Source organism: Diplotaxodon limnothrissa, linkage group LG12 (assembly GCF_057381915.1).
Source record: "Diplotaxodon limnothrissa isolate DT_005_m linkage group LG12, D_limnothrissa_male_GT1.1, whole genome shotgun sequence".
Lineage (NCBI taxonomy): Eukaryota > Metazoa > Chordata > Actinopteri > Cichliformes > Cichlidae > Diplotaxodon > Diplotaxodon limnothrissa.
This window is the reverse complement of record NC_140607.1, coordinates 27757149-27778258: the sequence shown is the minus strand read 5'-3', so window position 1 is coordinate 27778258 and position 21110 is coordinate 27757149. Positions and strand designations below refer to the sequence as shown.

The following is a 21110-nucleotide window of genomic DNA, read 5'->3' as shown; positions in this document are numbered from 1 at the left end:
ATATCCCACTGGTACACCGTTGCCATGGCGCCCTATCAACATTACCGCTGGCGTTATTAGAATGCCTCAGTATAGCTTACCCTGGATCAGTTTTTATTTCACAAACAAGTGTAATTAAAAACTAGAATTAATAACTGCTAACCGATCCAGAACCTGTGCTACTTAATACTAAAGGGACAAAAGTATTTTTAGCTACACAACCATCATCAGACATTAAAGTAAAATAATAATTTGTAATGGGGACTTAATAATAGCACACTGGGCACGTTGATTATGGTTAAAATGTTTATTAAAAAAAATATGGAAAAAAAGAACCACGCCGACAAACTAACAGCCAGACAAGTCATTTTATTGCATTGAAACAAATAGTATACCATTTTGTGTTAGTAGTGTTAACATTTATTTTTTCCACTCGGACAAAATGTAGTGTTTTCATTCAATAAAATGAACGGATAAAATAATCTGCTAGATATCACGAATTTAAGAACAATTTCCTGAAATAAGGTACTTTTTTTTTTTTAAATGCACAATACTTTCAGTCCTGTTGTCATGCAGAACACTAAGTGTTAGTTTCCAAGCCATATGGCAACATAAACGAGAAGTTTACAAGCCACTGTTTTGTTGTGATATTTTAGATAGCATGCATCAATTTCACAAAGACATCCGAGGCCAACGAGGAAGATGTGTAAAGCAGCAAGTTTACACTGGTATACAAAGCACATATTCAAAAATTCTACAGTGTAAACACTCATTAAAAATGAAGATGAACCTCAGAAAACAGCGGAAACTTTAAAGAAAAATTGCTCGTCTGCAGCTGCAATGAAGAGATCTCTAGCCTTACATACACTTTGTCTGGCAAAGCGAATCTCCTATGGAAAGATAGCAATGCAAAGCGGAGTAAGCTAAAAAAAAAAAAAAAAAAAACAGGATCACAATTCTTATTCACTTTATATACAACAAATATATATTTCAAATCTGACTCTGTTTGAATTTTCCTCTCATTAACTAAATAGTAGAGGGAATATAATGCCATTTTATATAAAACATCAGGAGATTTTGTATTGCAAGAAAGTAAGGGGAAAACAGAAAATCACACTTATGTACAGTTTGTTGCATTAATAATAAGATTTCCAGGACAATAAAAAGGTGCCAGTCTGTTGATCAAAATCAACATAAATCCTGTAACACACTGTAACTTATAACCTTCGAAGCACTGCTTGTTTAAAAAAAAAAAAAAAAAAAAAAGCAAGCTTCGAAGGAACAGAATATGCAGCCATGTTTAAATACTCAGAGTTACATCCCCTCTTTAAAATAATCTTGGAAGATTATGATCTCCTATACTGAAAGTGGCTTATTCAGTACTGATGCAAGCTGTCGCCTCATAAATGAAAATTCAGAGCAGTTTTCTGAGAGAAAGAAAGGGGGGATACAATTTTCTCAGTAGTCAAAGAGGACTGACTGCCTGCCTGTTATCAGTTCGTCTGTGAAGACAGAGTTAAAGTTCGTTTACGTCATGATTCACGTCACAGTAGGTTTGCTTAAAGCTTGTTGGCTGGAGGCACTGAGAAGAAAACAATACATCTTGCTTATTGTGTCAAATTATAAGCTTTCTATACTCATTTGTATTCAATGAGCATTTCTAGTCATTATCTATCATTTCTCTTCTTTGGTCCCTTTATCTAACCATAGAATTTAAAAGGCGGCATATATATATATTATTATAAAACATTTGTTTAAATGTACTGCAGACCAAAAGACAGTAAACACATAAACACAGCCTACCAAAATGATATTAAGTTCTTGTGCAGAACTCTCTAAAGAAACCAAAGAAATCTTCGCAATCCACACCGACACACCGAGAAGCCATAGCACTCACTAAAACTGATGACAAATGACATCTCCTGTACATTAAACTAAAGTGTGGGTGGGATCCAGATACTGAAATACAGTGCACTTTCAGTCAATTCTGAATCACACTAGCGTAAGACATTGTTAACAGCAACATTTATGAGTAATAAGGCAATGTGTGAAATTTGATGGTGCAAAGCATTGGAAGCGTTGAATTTTGAAAACGTTGATTACCCACCCAACTAACTCGCATCAGTTGAAAATGTATAATATCAATCATCATCTCGGAGGATAATACAAGTATCAGCCTGACCGTGAAATCCGTTTCGCGGCAAACCCCCCCCCCCAAAAAAACAAAAAACAAAAAAAAAACTCTACTAGTAATGAAGGCAAAACAGAAGGCAAGAAAACATTACATATTCGTGTGTTTGTTCATTATAATACATCACTTTGTATTCATGTTTTTAGCTTATAACAGTGTATATCCGATGGGTTTATCACCCATATATTTCCAGACCATAATACAAAGCACCACACCCACATCTGTGTAAACTAAAGATGATTCTCATCAATAAGTGCATAGTTCCACTGATATCTCCCTGTTTCAACAGTTATTTGTGAACTGTAAATCACATGTGAGAGGACTTGAGCTTCAGTCCTGTAGCTGTCTCAAAGCAGGTAAGATTAAACCAATGGTGGAACAGCAGAAGACATGAACAATTAAAACTGCTCCTTTCCTAAAAGGTACTTATAAAGTATTTTCAGGTGCCATTATAAAGTTTGAAGCTGTGCTGCATTCAGTTTTTCTCTGTAGTGAGAAGTGAGTAAAGCTTACATCACCAAAAGAAAGAAAGGAAGAAAGAAAGGTAAGCACACTAAACACAGGAAATGCCATTTGGAAATGCCCATCACACAAAGTCACAGATCAGACACCGGGTCTCCAGAGGGTGCATATATAGTATGGTAGAAAGAGGAGAGGTATGAACAAATCATTTGAGGAGTTTTGCTGCCATGATAGAAATGTTTTGATTTATAAATATACAGATTTATATTCATAATCCAAGGACGAGAAAATAACAAGACACATTTCTACGTGTTTGGCATAAACGTCAGAAAATGACTTATTAACTGCTGCTGTCGAAATGCAACAATCATGTAGTGCTACATCAGAAGGGATACTTAGCTAGACTATGTGGCTTAGCCTTGCGATACATGACACTGGTAACAGTAATGATGAAAATAGTTTCACATTAAACCCCCTGACCTGGCGACTAGTACTGAGAGAGAGATGATCTCATGGTTTTGTTGATGACAGCAGGTTTGTGAGCCAGGATGCTGCTGAAGACGAGAGCTGTCGTTTCTCCCCTGTATTCTCCTCTCCATCCGGGAGAAGGAATTGAGTGGAAGCAACAGAGGTAGGGGATCCCAGTGAAGGTGCCAGGCTGCCCATTTCTGCAGCATCCACGGGAGAGTCCAACTGCCAGGAGCCCTGGGGCTTGTAGCCGCCAGAACAGGCAGCCTGTGGCTCTAGGAAAGACTCGGGTGAAGGCAGATCCATGTCATCACTTGGGGCTCTAGGTTGCATCTGAGGTCGATAGCCTCCTCCTCCATAGCTGACCAACCGATCAAGCTGGGGTTGGTGGCACTCGGAAGAACCCTGTGGATCCAGCTGGAGGACCAAAGAAGACCCTGAGGTCTGGATCCCTGTGTATGTCACATCGGTGTGAGCTGAACTCATAGACGATATAGAAGAAGCAGACGAGTCTGGGAAACGTGGCCTTATGGGACGCTCATCTACCATTTGGTTATAGTAGCGTAATGACGTTGGTTCATCTGTGTCAACTGACTCATCTCCTATTCCCTGCCCTGCATCATCCTCATCTTCCTCAGGAATGGCAACAAGCATATCTTTAATACAATCATACTCAGGTGTTTCTACAACACACACCATGCTGTGGGGAGATGGCTTCACGTCCAATGGACCCTGAAAGAGACAGAGTCAGTTAAATATAGTTTCACAAGACAGCATAAAAAAATAACACATAAAAAACAGGGAATGAGCTTTTGTAATCACAAAGGAAGCACAAGGAAGTTTCTAAGGATCATACTGGATTAAGCTAATACTGTACCCGTGTCCTGGGCCAATCACTGGGAAGCTTGGGCTCTGGAATATCTGGATAGAATGCCTTCTTTACCCTGGTAGGAGCAGAATTTTAATTTTAACATTTAGAATATCAAGTGCCTGAATAATAATAAAAAAAAAAAAAATAAAAAAAAAGATGCTCTGCATTGCTGCCTTGAATTATAAAATCATCTCTTGCATACATGCAAACAAGAGAGAAAGACTAGCAAAAATAGCAGCACAACAGTCTTACCACTTCCTTTTCTTGTAGCAAGTGAAAGTGACGATGGCCAGTAATAAAGTTACAAGCCCCAAAGAAGTCAAGATCTCCAAGATGAGCCAATCAGCTGTCAGGATAGGACAAAGAGTATTAGAAATGCTACACTACCAATTTACCTACATCTAAGTACAAATTACGCTATCGATACATATATACATACACACATAGATGCATGCATCATACATGAGAATCTTTAATAATGCTGACAGACTGACATAATAAATAAAACTAGATATTTACGTACTGTAGGGCTCTATTGTTACAGTGGCAGTGGTGCCTGTGTTCTCCCCTGCTGCAGTGTAGGCCTTGACAGTAAATTTGAAGGTCCCCTTAATGAAACCCTTTGCGAAATCCTTTGCTGTGTAGCTCATCGTTTCTGGATCAGACACATTCTCTGTTCAAAGGGTAATGAACGAGTAAGGAGAGAAAAGAAGAAGAAAAGTATTAACCAGAAGCAAAATGCACACATTGTGATGAACTGCAAAATCATAATTATTCATGATCTTTGTCCTTTTAAAGTATCGTACTGTAACAGTTTTATTGGTTAAACAGGAGGAGAATCATAAATATACCTAGTAGTTTGAACTGGTAACCAGTGCTGTTGTAAATATTGTAGCCCAGGAGGAAGCCTCTTCTGTTCACCAGTGGAATCTCTTTCCAGGTGAGAAGAATATCAGCGTTCTGCTGACTGGCTGACAGAGTCAAAGCAACAGAAGGGACTGTGGAAACCACAAAAGGTGGGAAAAGGTTGGAGGAGCATGGCGAGAAGGAGAAAAGTTGTCCGCGATTAAAACACACAGCGCCATTTTTTTTGTTTATTTGCTTGTTTGTTTGTTTTTTAAAGATAAGCTTTCAGTGTGCAGCGGTATCCCTACCCAGCTCCTGCGTGTATCCCTGCCAGCGCTTCAACAGTTCCCTGGCATCTGAGGAGCAGCTGTACAAGGACAAGTTGTATCTCACACCTGGCTGGAACGTAGCTGATGACAGAGAAACAGATTATTGTGCGTTATGCAACACAATTTAAAATTCGACAGCCCCTTTCAGTGGAGTTATTTGAGGTCACTGAGGTTGTTGTAAGCTGAAAATCATCTTAATATCTTAAACCTCTTTCTGACGCGTACTCTCTCCTGTTAATCTGAATGTGACCTCTCCATATCAGAATGCACGCTCTGACCACTTTTCCATAAACCTCGAGCCAAGCACATTTTACGCAAACATTTTTAGCACAAGAGTGACTACTTGCAGTCACAAGACTGCAACTGCACGGGTGTCCCTCCAACATCTTGAGTTTCCCAGCTCATTAAAACATATCAGTGTTTTGGAGAATGCCTAAACAAACCTTTGCCACGAGATACATGCTTTCAGTCACAGTACCAGTGACAGGTCAGATTAGCAAGTTAACAATTCATCACATAGTTGCAGCTTCCCGAATCCATCAGTAACAAAGTTTGAGAGTTGTGTATCTAGCACAAGCGCAGTAACTTTAACAAATTATCCTGCAAGAGACACAGAGACAAGATTGATTGCAAGCAAACACTTGATGTGTAATTCACTTCAATCAGGTGAGCAATTACATACAGTTAGATTTTAATAATTGCCAACACATAATAATACAACACATAATACTGTAGTAACACTGTAGTAATACTGTCAGTAATTTTGCCTCCTATCAATGCTGTTGGCTGTTTTGAATGGAGCTATGAGGAACGTTAGTATAAAAATGGCTCATCTCTGAAAACTAGAAAACAGCAATATTATCTATTCCGTGTCTGAAAAGACCTGAAATTACTATACACAGTCAAGAATAATACTAACAGAAAGACAACAAAGTTTGTACCAACAATCAAAACACATACAGCACAGTGCTAAAATCCACTGAAATCAATGCTCCGTTTTCACAGGCTGACAGTTGTTGCATACCTGACTCAATGGAAACATTAGTGGTTCCAGCAGGCAACTTAATCCACTCTACAGGGCAGTCTTGTGGGCAGAAGGCATCAAGCCACTCTACCACATATCCACAGGTGGCATTGGCATTGTTTTCCCAGAACAGGGGAAAACCTTGGTCTGTATAAACTATCCTGGGCGCAGCAAGGGGTTCCACACCTGGAAGGATGAAAACAAGCTTAGCAATGTAGAAGCCACATCTATTCACTGTTTCTACACAACAGAGTGCTACTTTAGGGTTTCAACAACGACGCATGTTATACGAGTGAAAGCAGACGCTAAAACACCAGAAAGTTCTCCTTAGAAGCTGCCAGCAATGTCACATTAGGTCAAGTGTGCTGTTGAAATATAAGATAAACATCTCACACACACACTCCCTCCACTTTCACATACTTGTCAAATGTACTCTTGCAGGTGGAGAAGATCCCGCATCATTCCTTGCAGTTACTTTTGCTACGACGCTGCCGTTATTGCTGAAGAAAGCGATTTCTGTGAGGTTGACTGGCATGGACCAATTATTCGGTGGCAAGGTTACAGCCGGCGCAAGTGCTCGATTTTCTTCAGGACTCCAAAGGAAAACTTCATATTGTGTCAGTTTACCGTGGCTCTGTCTTCGTGTTAGAGGCTAAAGGAGATCAGGAAAGAAATTATATTAAATCGCTTTCTTCTTATTGGGGTACATTTCATGGTACGTTAAACAGTGACCTGTGTCAAAGTGGTAAAACGAAACAGGATAACGAATGAAAATGCACATGTTACTTGTCTGTGCATTATAGCTGTAGTCAACATGATGAATCTGTGCTCTTTCCAATTATACATGCATAAAGCAAATTGTCTATAATGACCATGTAAATCTAAAACAGCTCAAGTCAAAGATGAAAAAAAAAAAAGAAAAAAAAAGGACACATTACCTTCCAAACAACCTTCCCGGTGTTATCTGTGTTCAACCATATCCAAGCATCTGGGGTATCGGGAACTGAGAAAAGTCAAAAACATACAAACGTTATGTTACATTTCAGAGACTCTAGTCCTATAGAAATGAGGACTTCAAATATCCAGTATTTAGCAACAAATTTACTTCCTAGATTTCCTTAAAGTTGAATTAATTCAGGCAGACACCCAACAATTAATCACTAAAAAATTACTGATTGATAAAATTAGGAAATAATAAACACTTGAATCCCTAATTCTGCCAAAATAAGCAACACCACAAATAAATAATTTACCATAGGTTTTAGTTTTGAAGGAAGACAGTTTGCTCCAGTTTCCCCACTTCCAGAAATTCTGCTGGGCACCGCAGCGGACTTTAACACTGTAGTGCTCATCAGGATACAGGCCCGACAGAAACACAGACCTCAGACCCACACCAGAGAAAACACGCTGGAAACAGACATTCGATTTTATAAGCACGAATGAGAGAACATCCTACATGACCTCGCATTTCTTGAGGGCAATGTGGTAGGATGCAGTCCTAGAAGAATCAAAGTGATGATGTCTGACATATTGCACAACATACACAAGCGCAGACTTCTCACCTTTATTAGTTTTTCGTCCTCTGTTGCAGTGATCTCAACCTGGCAGACAAGTGCCAAGGAAGAATAACTGTCGTACTTCCAATGCCACGACAAAGAGGCATTCCAGGCATCGGCAACGACGCTCAGCAGATCTGGCGCCACTGGACACACTGAGGAGGAAGAAAGATTCAACAACATCAGAAAAGGAAAAAAGTGTTTTTTATATATTTTTGATTTCTATATGTCTGTTTTACCAGAAGAGTATGTGCAGTGATGGAGAGAAGCTAAAGTTGAGCCACCTACCTCTGTAACTGAGTTCAGCAGTGTCCGTGAGGCTGTACTGACCGAGAAGATTCTTAGCTACCAGTGTCCAGTTACCCTCCCATGTGTCTAAAGTACAGGTTGCTTCTTTCTGTCCCACATCTTGGTTGACCTCACTGCAGTCCCTAAAAAAAAAAAAAAAAGGCACAAAAAATTAGATTTGCTGTAAGTATAGCAATTCACAATAAAATGTAATCACTTCAAATTGTCTTTCTAACATATAGAAAAGGCACAGAATGAAAAACATTTTGGCCAGCGTTCAAGCTATTCCTGTAAAAGGCTTGGAAGTGTGCCAATCTGCTATCACATGGACTCACAGAGGCAAGTGGTCTCTTTGCCTAAGTGTTTTATATTTCTCGTCTTCCTCTCCCAGTAGTTTTTTTTTCCCGTACAAAAAAAAAGGATTTTTAGAGAAAGGCAGAGGAACTGTCATAAATAATATAAACACATTGTTCAAATACAAACTAAGTGTGACCCGATGATGGCTAAAAGCAAAGTCTTGGACATAAAAGCTGAAAGGGCTTTCACATCTAATTTTGTAAAACAATCTTCTGTTTTCTTTCCATCCTGGGTTCATAGCATTTTTATCTGGAAGAAAACTGCTGGCACGGTACTGTGGAGAGCATCATCGCAGCTCTTCACTGAAAAAGTTCTGCCTATAATCATGCAGGTAATGCCAGTTGATGAGCAGCACACGTGTACATTTTATATATGTTATTCTTGCCTGAGGAGAGAGGTTTAAGGCACTGCAGTTGGACCCTTTTGCTTCTGTGACCTACTGGACAAATCATTTTTGTGCTCACACTGGATAAAAAGCTTTAGGTGGCAAAAAAGAAACATCCAACATGCGGTTTGGACAGGTTTGGACGGATGTAGGATTGTTTGTAAAATACAGGTAAAGGTTCCCTGTAATGTCCATGTATTCTAGAACCTGCAGATGTTTTCTGTGAATGAGTGATTGTACAGTTCTACTGTTCCCTTTTGTGAGTGAGACTGCGTACCTGTTGTTCACAAAGTAGCGAGTTCCTCGTTGACTGCCATACAAGTGAGTGTTTCGTCCTTTACCCCACTGGCACACAGCTGATCTTAAGTCATGAGTCTCACATTTAAAATCAATGGGCAGTGGTGGATCTGGGGATGTGGGCAAAAAAAAAAAAAAAAAAATCTCAGTCACATTTTTAGAGTCGTAAATATTAAAAGATATAAATGAATGTATTTTTCTGCCATGCCCAAAACATTAACCCAGATTAGATCTAAACATATTTCAAACGTGTTTATCTTACATCCAACAAACACAACGGCTCCATACAGTTTTTCCTTGTCTTCTGGCAAACAAAGCATGTTGCTCCCTGACTGGCGAGAGGCCACCAGATTAAACACTGTAGTGGAATAGGTCCGCCTGCTCAGTCGTGTCACGCTCGTGGTGTTCCCGTCGTACTTTAGCTTATCTAAGACCATCCCTTCATCCAAAATGCAACAGAAGGTGATGTTGGCCCCCACAGGTAAAACTTTGTCCTGGGGAAATACCTTAACTCTCTGCTCACTATTGGGGTGATCATTTCCTGAAATAGAAAACAGATCGAGAAAGAATAAAAAAAAAATTGAGTTAAGAGAGTAGTAAGGTGTAAAAAGACACTGATATGCACAAGGCAAATATTTTAGGAGGTATACATTTTAAAAGAATGAGGCCTTAATGAGAACATGCCAACAGGATACTAACTGGGTACTTAGATCTTCATCTTCTCTTTCTCTCTCTGTTCCCTCTGCTCGTCTGATCACAATGGGAGGGAGGGCCTTTAGCTGCTCTGCCCCTCGACTTTGGAATTCCCTACCCCCGGACCTCAGAAATATTAGTTCATTCTCTCTTTTTAAGTCCACCCTCAAAACTCATCTGTTTAAAATTGCCTATTCTTAAATTTCTGTATGTTTTAACTTTTATCTTCTATTTTTATCATTGTGTATATTTCCAGTTTTTATCTGTTGTACAGTGTCCTTGGGTGCTTTGAAAGGCGCTATTTAAATAAAATGTATTATTATTATTATTACTTAGGTTTTAACTAATTACTGATGGTCTATAATATACATCCGTGCCACTGACCTTGAAGTGTCTCAGTCTGACTCCATTCACTTGTAGTGTGCCCATCTCTTGAGCGGATTTTGACTGACAGGGAGGTACACTCCAGGGGGTTAACTGAAGTCCACGTCCACTGGTGCAGACCACTCACCTTATTCACTGTCGGAGAGACTGTCTCCTACAGAACATACACAGAATGCACAGTTCAAACAAGTAACTGGTGAAATATTGCGACCGTCATAGAGAAGAAATCACCTACTTAGTGCACACAAAACCTAAAGTTCACGTAAAATCAAAGCAATCACTACAGGAAAATATGCAGCACAAGATGACGATTCCCTTTTGAAAAAAAAAAAATACTATACAAATACCAAAGATGATTTTCAAAACAATGTTACCAGTACAGCAAATCTTCCTACACTCATAATTACTACAATTGCTTTAAAATTCCATGACAAAACAAGTTCGTAGAAAATGAAGTGCTCTTACATAGAAGACAGTTTCATTGAATTCAGTTCTTAGAATGATGACGTCAAAGGTCGTCGCGCCTCCTCCCAACCAGGATATGGAGAGTTCCTGTGTGTACCAGTTAGGAGACAGCGTCACCCGCTGAGGTACTGTAAGGCCTGGGGGGAAAAAAAATCCCATCAGGGTTTAGTGATTATAGGACACACAGTTTAACTCTAAATGGCTTCTTAGAATTAAAGAAACCTTCAACATTAGATGAGTTCAGCAGAGCAGAATATCCGATTTATTAAAGTTAAGGTTTCCTTCACGTGTTTCAGTTCTTACCAGTATCTGCATGAGTGTGTGAAGTCGAAAACCCCAGGACAATCCACAGGAGCCAGACAAAGCCACTGCTAATAAGCTTTGAGGTGGGAGTGAGACTTAAGTGAGCCATTTTTATCTACTGGCCAAGCGTCCGCTTACAGATCCTGATGAAGTGATGGTCCTCTTCACTACACTACCGTGTTAAAACATCCTGAGAGGCAAAACCTATACAGAGGAAGGCCTGTGGAAAAACCCAGAAGGACAGAGTTCAAAACAACGATAAATGTATCATGTATCATGTTAAAACATAGATATTATTAAAAAAAGAAAATAACAGCCTGGCTGTGAAAAAAAATAATGCTAATGACCGAGAGTTACTTGGGGACACTGTGAAGCTGTCCGGGTTGAAGTCATGTAAACATAATGTTTTTTCCATGAAAATATTCTGGCACGCAGTGTTTTTAAGAAATGTTCTTTAGGTTTGTTTCTGACACTGCTGGGTTCACTGGGGACCAATGTGTTGAACTGACTTCAATTTTTGCAATACCTCACTGCAAGCTGCCATTCTTATGTTACTTCTTGCCAAAGCCAGATGTACAACTGCCAAGAAAAGTCAACCGTAAGGAGAAAAAAAAAAAAAAAAACCCAAAAACTTCGCCGTGGCAGCTGTTTAAGCACACACATCACACACACTGGTTATGAAAATCCTCCTGTTCCTGGTATTTGGATTATCCTGTACTTGTCCTCCTCTTAAAGGTCCTAGTTTTTTATTTTTTCTAAGCCGTTTTGGAGGGTTTTGATTTAACACTGCTCCTATCAACCGGACTTATGAACAATCAGAAAGATACAGACAAACTGGATACAAAGACAACTGTGGCACCAGCATTGCAGGTTCTTTTGGCTGCCGGACGTATCTGCATGTTTGATTTGGCACAGACTTTATGCCTGACGCCCTTCCTGACACAAACCTCCCACTTACCCAGGCTTTGAACCGGCACTACCAGTACACTAGCTTTGAACGCCCCAAGGCTGACTCTGTGTCTCCTCCCGGTTTCGAAATGAGGATCTTTTGCACACGTTATCCACAGCACCATACAGCCCCACAGCTGTGGGTCAGACAAGACAAGAACATGTATGCCATGCAGCTGGAACTTTTTGTGCATTTAACAGGTGCTCTACATATAATCTTGCATTGCTTGACCCTACAGATTAAAGCCACTGACTAAAATCATTGTGCAATATAAAAGATTGATGTAGCTATGGCAACATTACCAGTTAGTCCTGTCTTGAGGCTTTGAGCTGAGCTTTGTGGGCATTACGACTTAGCCACTGTGGGCCAATGTGTGCTCACACAAAGTGAGTTATGAATCAGAAAGCAGGTCCACCCTAAAGTACGCCATACTTTATCCCCTTTTTTATTCTAACAATTTAATAAATGATCTTTAGGTTGTATTAAATAAAACTTTAAACTACGGGCTGAGACTATAAAACCACTGGGAAGGTATTTACTGTGATCATGGATAAAATGAGCCAACGGGTCATTTTTCCATTCATCTCTATACAAACAGACAGACCTCCAACCTATGTCCAACTTTTATATATAGTCTATGATAGATGAGCACATTTAACTATTCCTACCAGGACTTTGGGTTAATTGAAAGTAATGTAAGCTGAGTAGACACACTTGCATGTAAAGGCAGCTGGCAGCAGTGTAGATCGAGCTGAAGATAACTTGTACAACAACGCAGAGCTATCTTTTCCAGGGAAATATCAACCCAACCATTTATTTTCACTAAATGGAATGTCAGAGTGTATTCAATTCTAATGTCAACAAAACTCCTTCCACAGGTACTGCCAGTCAAAAATCTGTACCACCTCGGCCTGCTCACCGTCTGTTTGGCTGCCCTCTAAAACCACACAAATCGTTCACAGCTGTTATGGTAAACCACAGCTGCACTCAAATACTCTGCAACTTTTTGGGATTTTGAATTCTACTTTTTTATTTTTTTGTTAAATTGTGTAATACATTACATTTCAGTTTGACCCCTGACCTCCCTGTAACTTACAGGACTTCACTGTTGCCAACTTAGCAGCTTTGTTAATAGATCTGGCAAGCGTTCCTAGTCCCTATTGAAAAATTGACAGCGGTGCTGTCATCAAGAGTGATGTTCACATCCCCATTGCACTCTACCAGGCTCAGAGCAGACACAGGCCTGCGCTGCAGAGTACGACACATTCTGCTGCTTCTAAATTTGTCTTTGAGTGACGATTTTCTTTTTCTCAGCTAATCAGACATGAATCTTTCCACCCACTGACCAAAGCTTATTGTAGATTGCTATCAAATATGCAAGTACATAAATTGGTATTCTAGATAGCTCTACAGCAAACAGCTTATTCATTCTGCTAGATAAAACTGCCAGTTTGTCTGGCAGAAGCAGCTTAAGAAGAATGAGACAGGCATTTATCATTTCACAACATGTGAGAACAAAAATATTTTTTGCACCCTCTTTAAAATATGATTAAATACATAAAAATACTTGCAAACATAAACTTTAAGTCGTGACTCATGTATGGTGTACATTGGGTGCCTGATTTTCTTCTAAAGTTAGATAATTTAACACAAAATGTGTCGCAGTGCACAGGGACGGAATAATCGAGTCTTAACCCCGATGAACCTGCATGTGGTTGTGTACGCATATAAATCTCAGTTCTTGTGTTTTGAACCATCACTGACATTTGCAGTTCATCTGGTTTCCCTCGAGACAGGCTGGGGCAGGCCTCAAACGTCTCTTTAGCTTGACAAAAACACGCCTCTGAAAAACAACCAAGCCCTTTGCAGCAATAACGTGACATGTTTCAAATAGATGAGCAAACAATTCCTGCCAAAACCTTAAGCCTCGTTGCCAAATAAGTGATCCTATCAGTACTCCATAGTGACATTGAGTATGACCGTGCAGCATCATGCGGATATATTTTTAGATGGCTGTTTCATTAATTCATGACATGGCCCACTGCAAACTTTGCAAATACCACAAGAGTACGAGAGCTACTGGATTTCATAACTCTTTTGTGTCAAGGACAGATTCAACATAAGATAAGAAAAAGATTCTATTTATCCTGGCAGAGGGAATAAATTAGAACAAATTTATAATCTGCTTCAAATCTTGAAAGCCTTGTGTTTGTTTCTTAACACTACAGTTCTTTGTTAAAGCTATAGGCTATGGCAGTCATTAACTGAAACATCAATCTACACAGTAGACCAGCAGTCAGTGGATTTAAAGATCAGTTTTTTTCTTTTGACTCCTAAAGTAGTTACAGATATCTTCATGTTTGTTTGTTGGCTGTGATTTAGACATGACACGTGAATAAATAAACCTCGCGGTCATCGATCTAGCTCTTTCTGCATGCATAGCAATTGCATTTTCCTTTCTAAGCAGCTGCTTCTTCTGCATTCAAAAAGCACACTAAACCCAGCAGTATTAATGTGATTTATTTAATGGGACTTTCTGCAGAGCTGGCTATAGCAGTTCAAAAATCTTCTGTTTTTTTCCTGCCATTAAAGTGCACTTCACATGAAATTCAGAGGAACTGTTCAATATAAATACAGCTGAGTGGAGTCAGTCTATTACACATTTTTACACCAAAACAACAGTTTTATTCCATGTTTTGTGGTTTCCCACGTGAGAGGGCATTCTCCTTTCTTTGAGGATTATTTTTCCAAATTTTCACACCACGTTGAAATGTTTTACAAGCCCCAACACAATTCTTTGAGCCTCAGGGTACAAGACAAAAACAACAGCAATTTCTCTTTTTAAACAGGCTGCACTGATGGGAAGTGAGGGCATTGGGGGGGTGTCTGTACATTCTGGGAAATCTCATCCAAGAAACTGATAGCTAAAAATGCACATCAGCACACAAATCAATACCTCTCTGCTGAGCTCTGGCTCTTGTCTTTGGAGCAGTGATGAATGTGACCACAAACAACAAAAACCACAAGGATGTTGTTACTTAAAAACTAAGCCTAAACCTCATCTGTATGCCTGCAGTAACCCTATTTTAGGAAAGCGCAGACTCACCTCAAAGACAACACCGTGACTTCAAGCTTGCCACCTCTTTCCACACCACAGTTTACTCCCGGCTGTATATGCAGCTGCGTAAAGAGGCTCTGAAAAGCCATGAAGATTGTCCAGGTATACTCCCACGCAAAACACCACAGGCAGGACTGACTGTCAAATGAAGCTACCATTTCTAAGAATCCAAAGTACAGGAGAGATGTACTCCAGTTACTGGTACTTTAGGGACTGCGCCATAAACACAGTTACTGGCATGTCCATGGCAAGAATCAGTACATCTATGTATACATGAGAGCCCATCTGGGAATTTACATGCGGCGTCTGACGAGCTGTAGATTGTAAGTGATCTGTGATTATAGTAAATGACAAATGTTTGTCCACAGAGACCTATTAGAACTTGACGATTACTAACTGATACTACTAACTGTAGTGGCCTTGATAGGTCAAAAGCACTGCAACGTAGCAAAACACACAAAAAAAGAAAAGTGCTGCAAAAGCAAGCAAAACAGAACTGATTAAAACACAACAGAAAGAGAAAAAACATAGAAAAGCTCATAAAAAGCCTCACAAAACACAAAGGAAGTGTTTTTGGGGAGATAAGCTAACAGTCATAGCAAACCATGCAAATAAAACACAAATTAACTTGCATCATTTTCTCCCTCACAGCAGAATTAGTATGTTTTGGGCTAATTTCCATTCTTTTTTTTGTGTATTTTGCAGCAATTTTCTATTTGCTGGTGTTTTTCTAAGTTGCAGTGTGTTTGATCTTTCAGGGCCACCATAACTGACTCTTTTAACTCTAGTGTCAAACTAAAACACAAGAACTGAGAAAAGTATGAAGATAAACTGTTATTGCTATGTGATTCTTATTGATGCTACAAGCAAGGCCAGGAGACAAAATAAAACTGAACAAAAACTGAAAACTAAACTGAAAAAGAAGACAGAGACAGAATTACCTGTGCTTGGACAGAAACACCTCAAAATATTACAAAATTCTTATTGTCTATATACATAAATATTATGATGAATTACACTTTAATCTGCCTCAGGCAATGGGAGATACTTTGTGGTTGTGTGATTTCTGCCCTTGTTCATTTGCACAAATGACCTTACAAATACAGACTGGAAAGAGCAATGAGGCCCTGTGACTGATAGTATTATCTTTAGCCAAATGTGGAGGCAATCTTTGCGTCTGTTCCAGCCTGCAGTCAGCAGAGCTGTCATTGCTTTTTAATACAGCGGGACCAAAGAAATGAACAATCAGTGAAACACAAGCCATTGTATTTGAGCCTGCGCCTCTATCCACACCACCACACTGTGCAGCTGTGTAAAGCCACGTTTAGGGGAAAGCCATGGAAAATATCCAAGTGTACTTCAAACACCCATTTCCCATGTCTAGTGCTTCAGGGAGTTCACAAGTCACAAATAATACAAACAGTTACTGACAGACGCAAAGTTAGGTGCTTGTTTTCTCCCAAGGGTTTGTTTGTATGCGTCTTGGCTAGTGCACTTGTCCTTTGCCCAGGGGAGTTAATAATTAAACCTTGTTTTTATTTCATATGACACAAAGTAATAATAAGACTATTATAGTTACAAGTTTCCAGATTCCAACAATATTTTTCCCCACACCAACAGAACATGAGAAATGCTTTTCACAGTAAGAGTAACAGTTATTAATCTGTCTCCTGTAAATGTACCAAAAGACATCCTGACGTTTAAAGATCATATAAAGGGATCGTTGTTCCCACTAGAACTGAGACCAGGACGAAAATAAAAATGAATGAGAGCCAAAGCCAAAATTACACCAAACCACCACTGCTTTAAGCTAAAAAGCAACTACTCAAGCAAAACATTACAAAAAGCTTAGAAAAATACCACACCTACCTAAATAGATGTAACTTTGTTTGATAAACCTTTTATATGCTGCAATGTTTTGTCAGTAAGCATTTTGCCCCAGGTAGCGGACTATATTGCATGAGCTTATCATTTTTATGTCTGCTCATATGTACATACAGATGCATACTATTTGAACAAAAGGCAATCAAAACCTTTGATAAGATTTTCCTTTGCCAAATCCAGGGAAACAGTTGTCTGCCTGTTCTCAGCCTACGCTCAGCAAAGCTGCCATTACTCTGTCATACAGTGACCACTGTGACCAAAGAAGTAAGCACTGAGTGGCTCTATGTAGCTGAGGTGACATTTTGAAACACGAGCTAAAGCTTCAGCTACTTATGTTCGACATTTAAATGGGAAGAGGGGAAGACCGGATGCTTGTTGGAGAATAAGTGAAAACAGGGAAAGTTACCAAATGAATGTCCGTGTGAACTGTCGGTGCTCTGACCTCAGTGGAAAGAAGACATTGAGTCCTCTGTGTGTGTATGTGTGTGTGTGTGTGTGTGTAGCTTTTGGATGTCAACCACAAGGCATTTCCTTCCTTCCTTCCCTATTCCCTGTAGTTCTTTATGGATGAAAATGCTAATCTAAAAAAACAACTGGAAGTGAGTACAGCTCACTTCATATAATTTGTTTTTACATTTTTGCTTCCTAGCTTCTGACTTAAGCCAAATAAACACACACTGTCTACAGCTTAAATCAAGCAAGCCAAAAAGAGAACTATGCAAACTAGCAGTAGGTTAGCTTCTAGCGGAAACAACCAAGTGACCATTTGCAAAGCAAACATACCAACAGGGGACCTATTGTCCTCCCAGTTAGGGGTAGGTGAAACATATTTTTCCAGATTGTTATGGTGTCTGCTGCTTGTATGTCCCATGTTGAGTCATAAAACTACTAGACTACATGATGCAATAATGTATCCATTTTTATTAAATCCATCAGAATTTAATAAAAGTAATGTACGAAGAGGATACAGAAGATAACTCTTATTACTACTACTGAAAAGATGAAGACGTTGAAAATAACAGGGTGACAGCTTTCTGTTAGGTTTGAACAAATAGATATAAATAAATAAAATGCAACAAGGGATCATTTGCCTCACTTGTCATGTGCAGATACTTTAACACTTAAGAAGGATCGCCTGCTGATTCACTGGCACCTTAACTGTGCGCTGCCTGTATCCCTGCTTTTAGGTGTTACAAATGGTAGGAACTGTTGCCTGTAATATTAAGCAGCTACTGGGTAGGGTATGATAGAGTATGATAAAATACCCACCCAGGGTTTTGTAAGAACATGCTGTATGTTCCCAGATAGGGGATCTCTTTACCTGTCTGTGCATGTTTTTTTTATCTGTTCACAGTTTAGTTTCAAAATGAACATGGACCTGTTTTATACCAAGAGACACAAGATAGAGGCGGCAAATGCCCAATCCATACTGCAACACACTGACTACCTGATTAAGAAACTGACTTCTCAATCTGTAAACCATAATCCCATAATTACAAAATATACATTATCACCATACACAGTTCAAATTTGTGGGTCCCAAATACACAGCAAAACAATCAAAAGCTGTAACCGTCATCCATTTATTCGTTTTTAAACTATTATGTGAATTTGTGGCTGATTCAGTTTAACAGACCAGCCCAACTGCACCATCACAGGACGGACAGTTTGCATCATTAGCATTAGCAAGTGAGAAGCATGGGGAATACCGCAACAGCAAACGCATCTTTAAAAACGCACACACTGTAATTATATTAAACTACACGGTAACTAAATATGAACGGTTTTTCATTTCCCTTGACTTCTTAACAATAGTTTTAATGATAATAATAACAGGGGATAAAGTCAGCCGACAGTCATTGTAAAGTCACTTAGAAGCCACCCACCACACACACGCAGACAGGCCACCGATATTTGGAAAAACACTGTTAGCTGGAGTAGCTGCCCTAAACGAACTATCGCTAGCAGGACGTCCGAACACAAATAACAGCGAAATTACCTCTGATGTGACGAGAACTGGTTTTCGTTGATGTTTCGGATATATATTCAATTAATCCTGCTCCTTAATGACGTGATAAATAATTAAAGAGCCACGATATCTTCTCGATCCAGCCCCTGTCCCTGCCGTGCTGTTGGACCGTGCCCAGTGACTCCCGAGTGGGTTGGGATTACTGGAATACAGCGAACCGCGAGTAGACGTCTGGACTAGCCAATAGGATTCCTGTAACCTGCAGTTCACACAGGGAGAGGGCGTTGTCGTGCCGCGTTCAGGACACGCAGGACAAACCTGAGAAAACAATTACTCTATGATAGTACAAAAAACACCAAAAAAAAAACAAACAAAAAAAAAAACAAATCAGCTTCGATGTTTAGATGTGATGTTATGTGAAATCCCTGTTTTTTCAACTTACAGCAAATTGAATTGATTTATTGTTTATTTATTTTCAATTTGTGCGTGTGTCATGTGGTTCCAAAGACATCCATATAACACTTTTTAAACATTTTGTTTAAACTGATGAAAATGTTTTTGTTGTTGTTTTTTAATACAAAATCAAAAGCCCAACCCTTTTGGGTGTTTTATATTTTTTAAGTAAAAAAATGAAGAATAGAGAGAAAAAGCATATAAAACCAGACTAAACAAAAGAAATATAACCCCCCAAAAAACTGAGTTTTTCTTTTTAAAGTGTACATTTTTTTAAGCATTTCTTTTATTTTTCCACAAATTTCAGTCATTTGAAATAATAAGCTAAATGTTGTACTAAAACAAAATTCTTCCACTTATTGTTTCATTCTCTTTGCTTTAGTTAGCTGTTAGATTGGACCAGAGCTTAGTCCAAATAGACTGATTGAACATAGTTTAGAAAAAGGAGACCTTTAGACCTGCAAGGTCAAACAATTCACACTGGATGTCAGGACAAGGTATGAAGCCCAGGAGCTCTCTGTAGACAACTGTGACAGAGCTCTCAGAAGCATAAGGGATGGATAAAGAATGAGAATCCTTTCAGGGATAGTGATGGTAGAATCATGGCATGGGCATGCTTCTCAGCACCAGAGACTGGTTAAAAATAGGAAGCCAGACGCAATCCTTAAAGAAAGTCTTTCCGCCAGAAAACAAATGACCTTTGATTTTTGTGATTGTTAAACTTGACAAAGGTAACCCGAAAGCATACAACCAACGCAACATGGAATTAGTGCTGGCAAAAGTCTCAGATTCGCCCTGCGTGACCCACCGACAAAAGAAAATCATAAATCCCATTCAAACGATTCAAAAGCAAAAGCAAAACTGTAACGAAATCCAAATGCATTCTAGAAAGTTCTAAAGTGAGAGACTGAAGACTATTGTAAAGTAGTTTTAATTTTCAATACAAAAAAGGAAAAAAAGAAAATCTATTGTTCTGTGCAGACTGATGGACAGAAATGCTGATTTTATCCATTTATCATCACGCAAAGTGTAATAATAAATGTGTATTTTAAGGCAGTGGTATAGAATTATTATGAATGTAGAAAAACTCTCTCTTCAGTCTGTTCTCTACAAAAACCTGGAAAATAATGTCAAGATCTTGGCGCTGTGGGTGGCACGACACTTCTGGGGGTTTTTCTTTTGCAGTCTTCTCACAGTCGATGAAGTTCAGGGAAACCTCTGCTGCCAAAGTCAGTATGACTACCAGATGTTTAATGATGTTGATATGTGTACATTACTGTATAAGGGAGTGTTACGTCCCCCCCGAAGGGGTCTAGGCATGCGAGTGAGGGAACCAGTAACAAATGAGTCCAGAACAGAATGAAAGGAAAACAGACAGGTGTTCTTAGTAAATAACAGTCTTTATTGTAGATAATCATAACATAAGGAGCCGCCAACGCCGTATTACAATAACATGCCAAAAAAAGGGAAAAAAAAGGTTGCAACAACAAAGAACACAACAACCAAACAAAAACTCCACGAGGAGGCACTTCCAGGGGCCCACAAGCTCACCCTGTCACTAACAGCAGCTGGCTTTACTGCTGCCAAGGCCCACACTACTCACGTAAAGCTGCAGGCAGGCAGGCAGGCAGGCAGGCAGGCAGGCAGGCAGGCAGGCAGGCAGGCAGGCAGGCAGGCAGGCAGGCAGGCAGGCAGGCAGGCAGGCAGGCAGGCAGGCAGGCAGGCAGGCAGGCAGGCAGGCAGGCAGGCAGGCAGGCAGGCAGGCAGGCAGGCAGGCAGGCAGGCAGGCAGGCAGGCAGGCAGGCAGGCAGGCAGGCAGGCAGGCAGGCAGGCAGGCTA

The 21110-nt window shown here is 39.7% G+C and overlaps 1 protein-coding gene across 1 annotated transcript; it reads right to left on the bottom strand.

Annotated features, from left to right (window-relative positions):
• Positions 1-1251: 1251 nt before the first annotated feature.
• On the bottom strand, positions 1252-18994 carry lifra (LIF receptor subunit alpha a). Its single transcript, XM_085367419.1, has 18 exons — positions 18849-18994; positions 10899-11118; positions 10596-10732; positions 10131-10284; positions 9316-9594; positions 9034-9163; positions 8015-8157; positions 7733-7881; positions 7424-7577; positions 7109-7173; positions 6591-6822; positions 6171-6356; positions 5126-5227; positions 4823-4969; positions 4495-4644; positions 4224-4317; positions 3978-4044; positions 1252-3832 (listed from the first exon to the last, which is right to left on the bottom strand). Exons 2-18 carry the CDS (start codon positions 11005-11007, stop codon positions 3143-3145), a joined length of 2988 nt encoding a protein of 995 aa, XP_085223545.1. The 5' UTR covers positions 11008-11118; positions 18849-18994; the 3' UTR covers positions 1252-3142.
• Positions 18995-21110: the final 2116 nt, after the last annotated feature.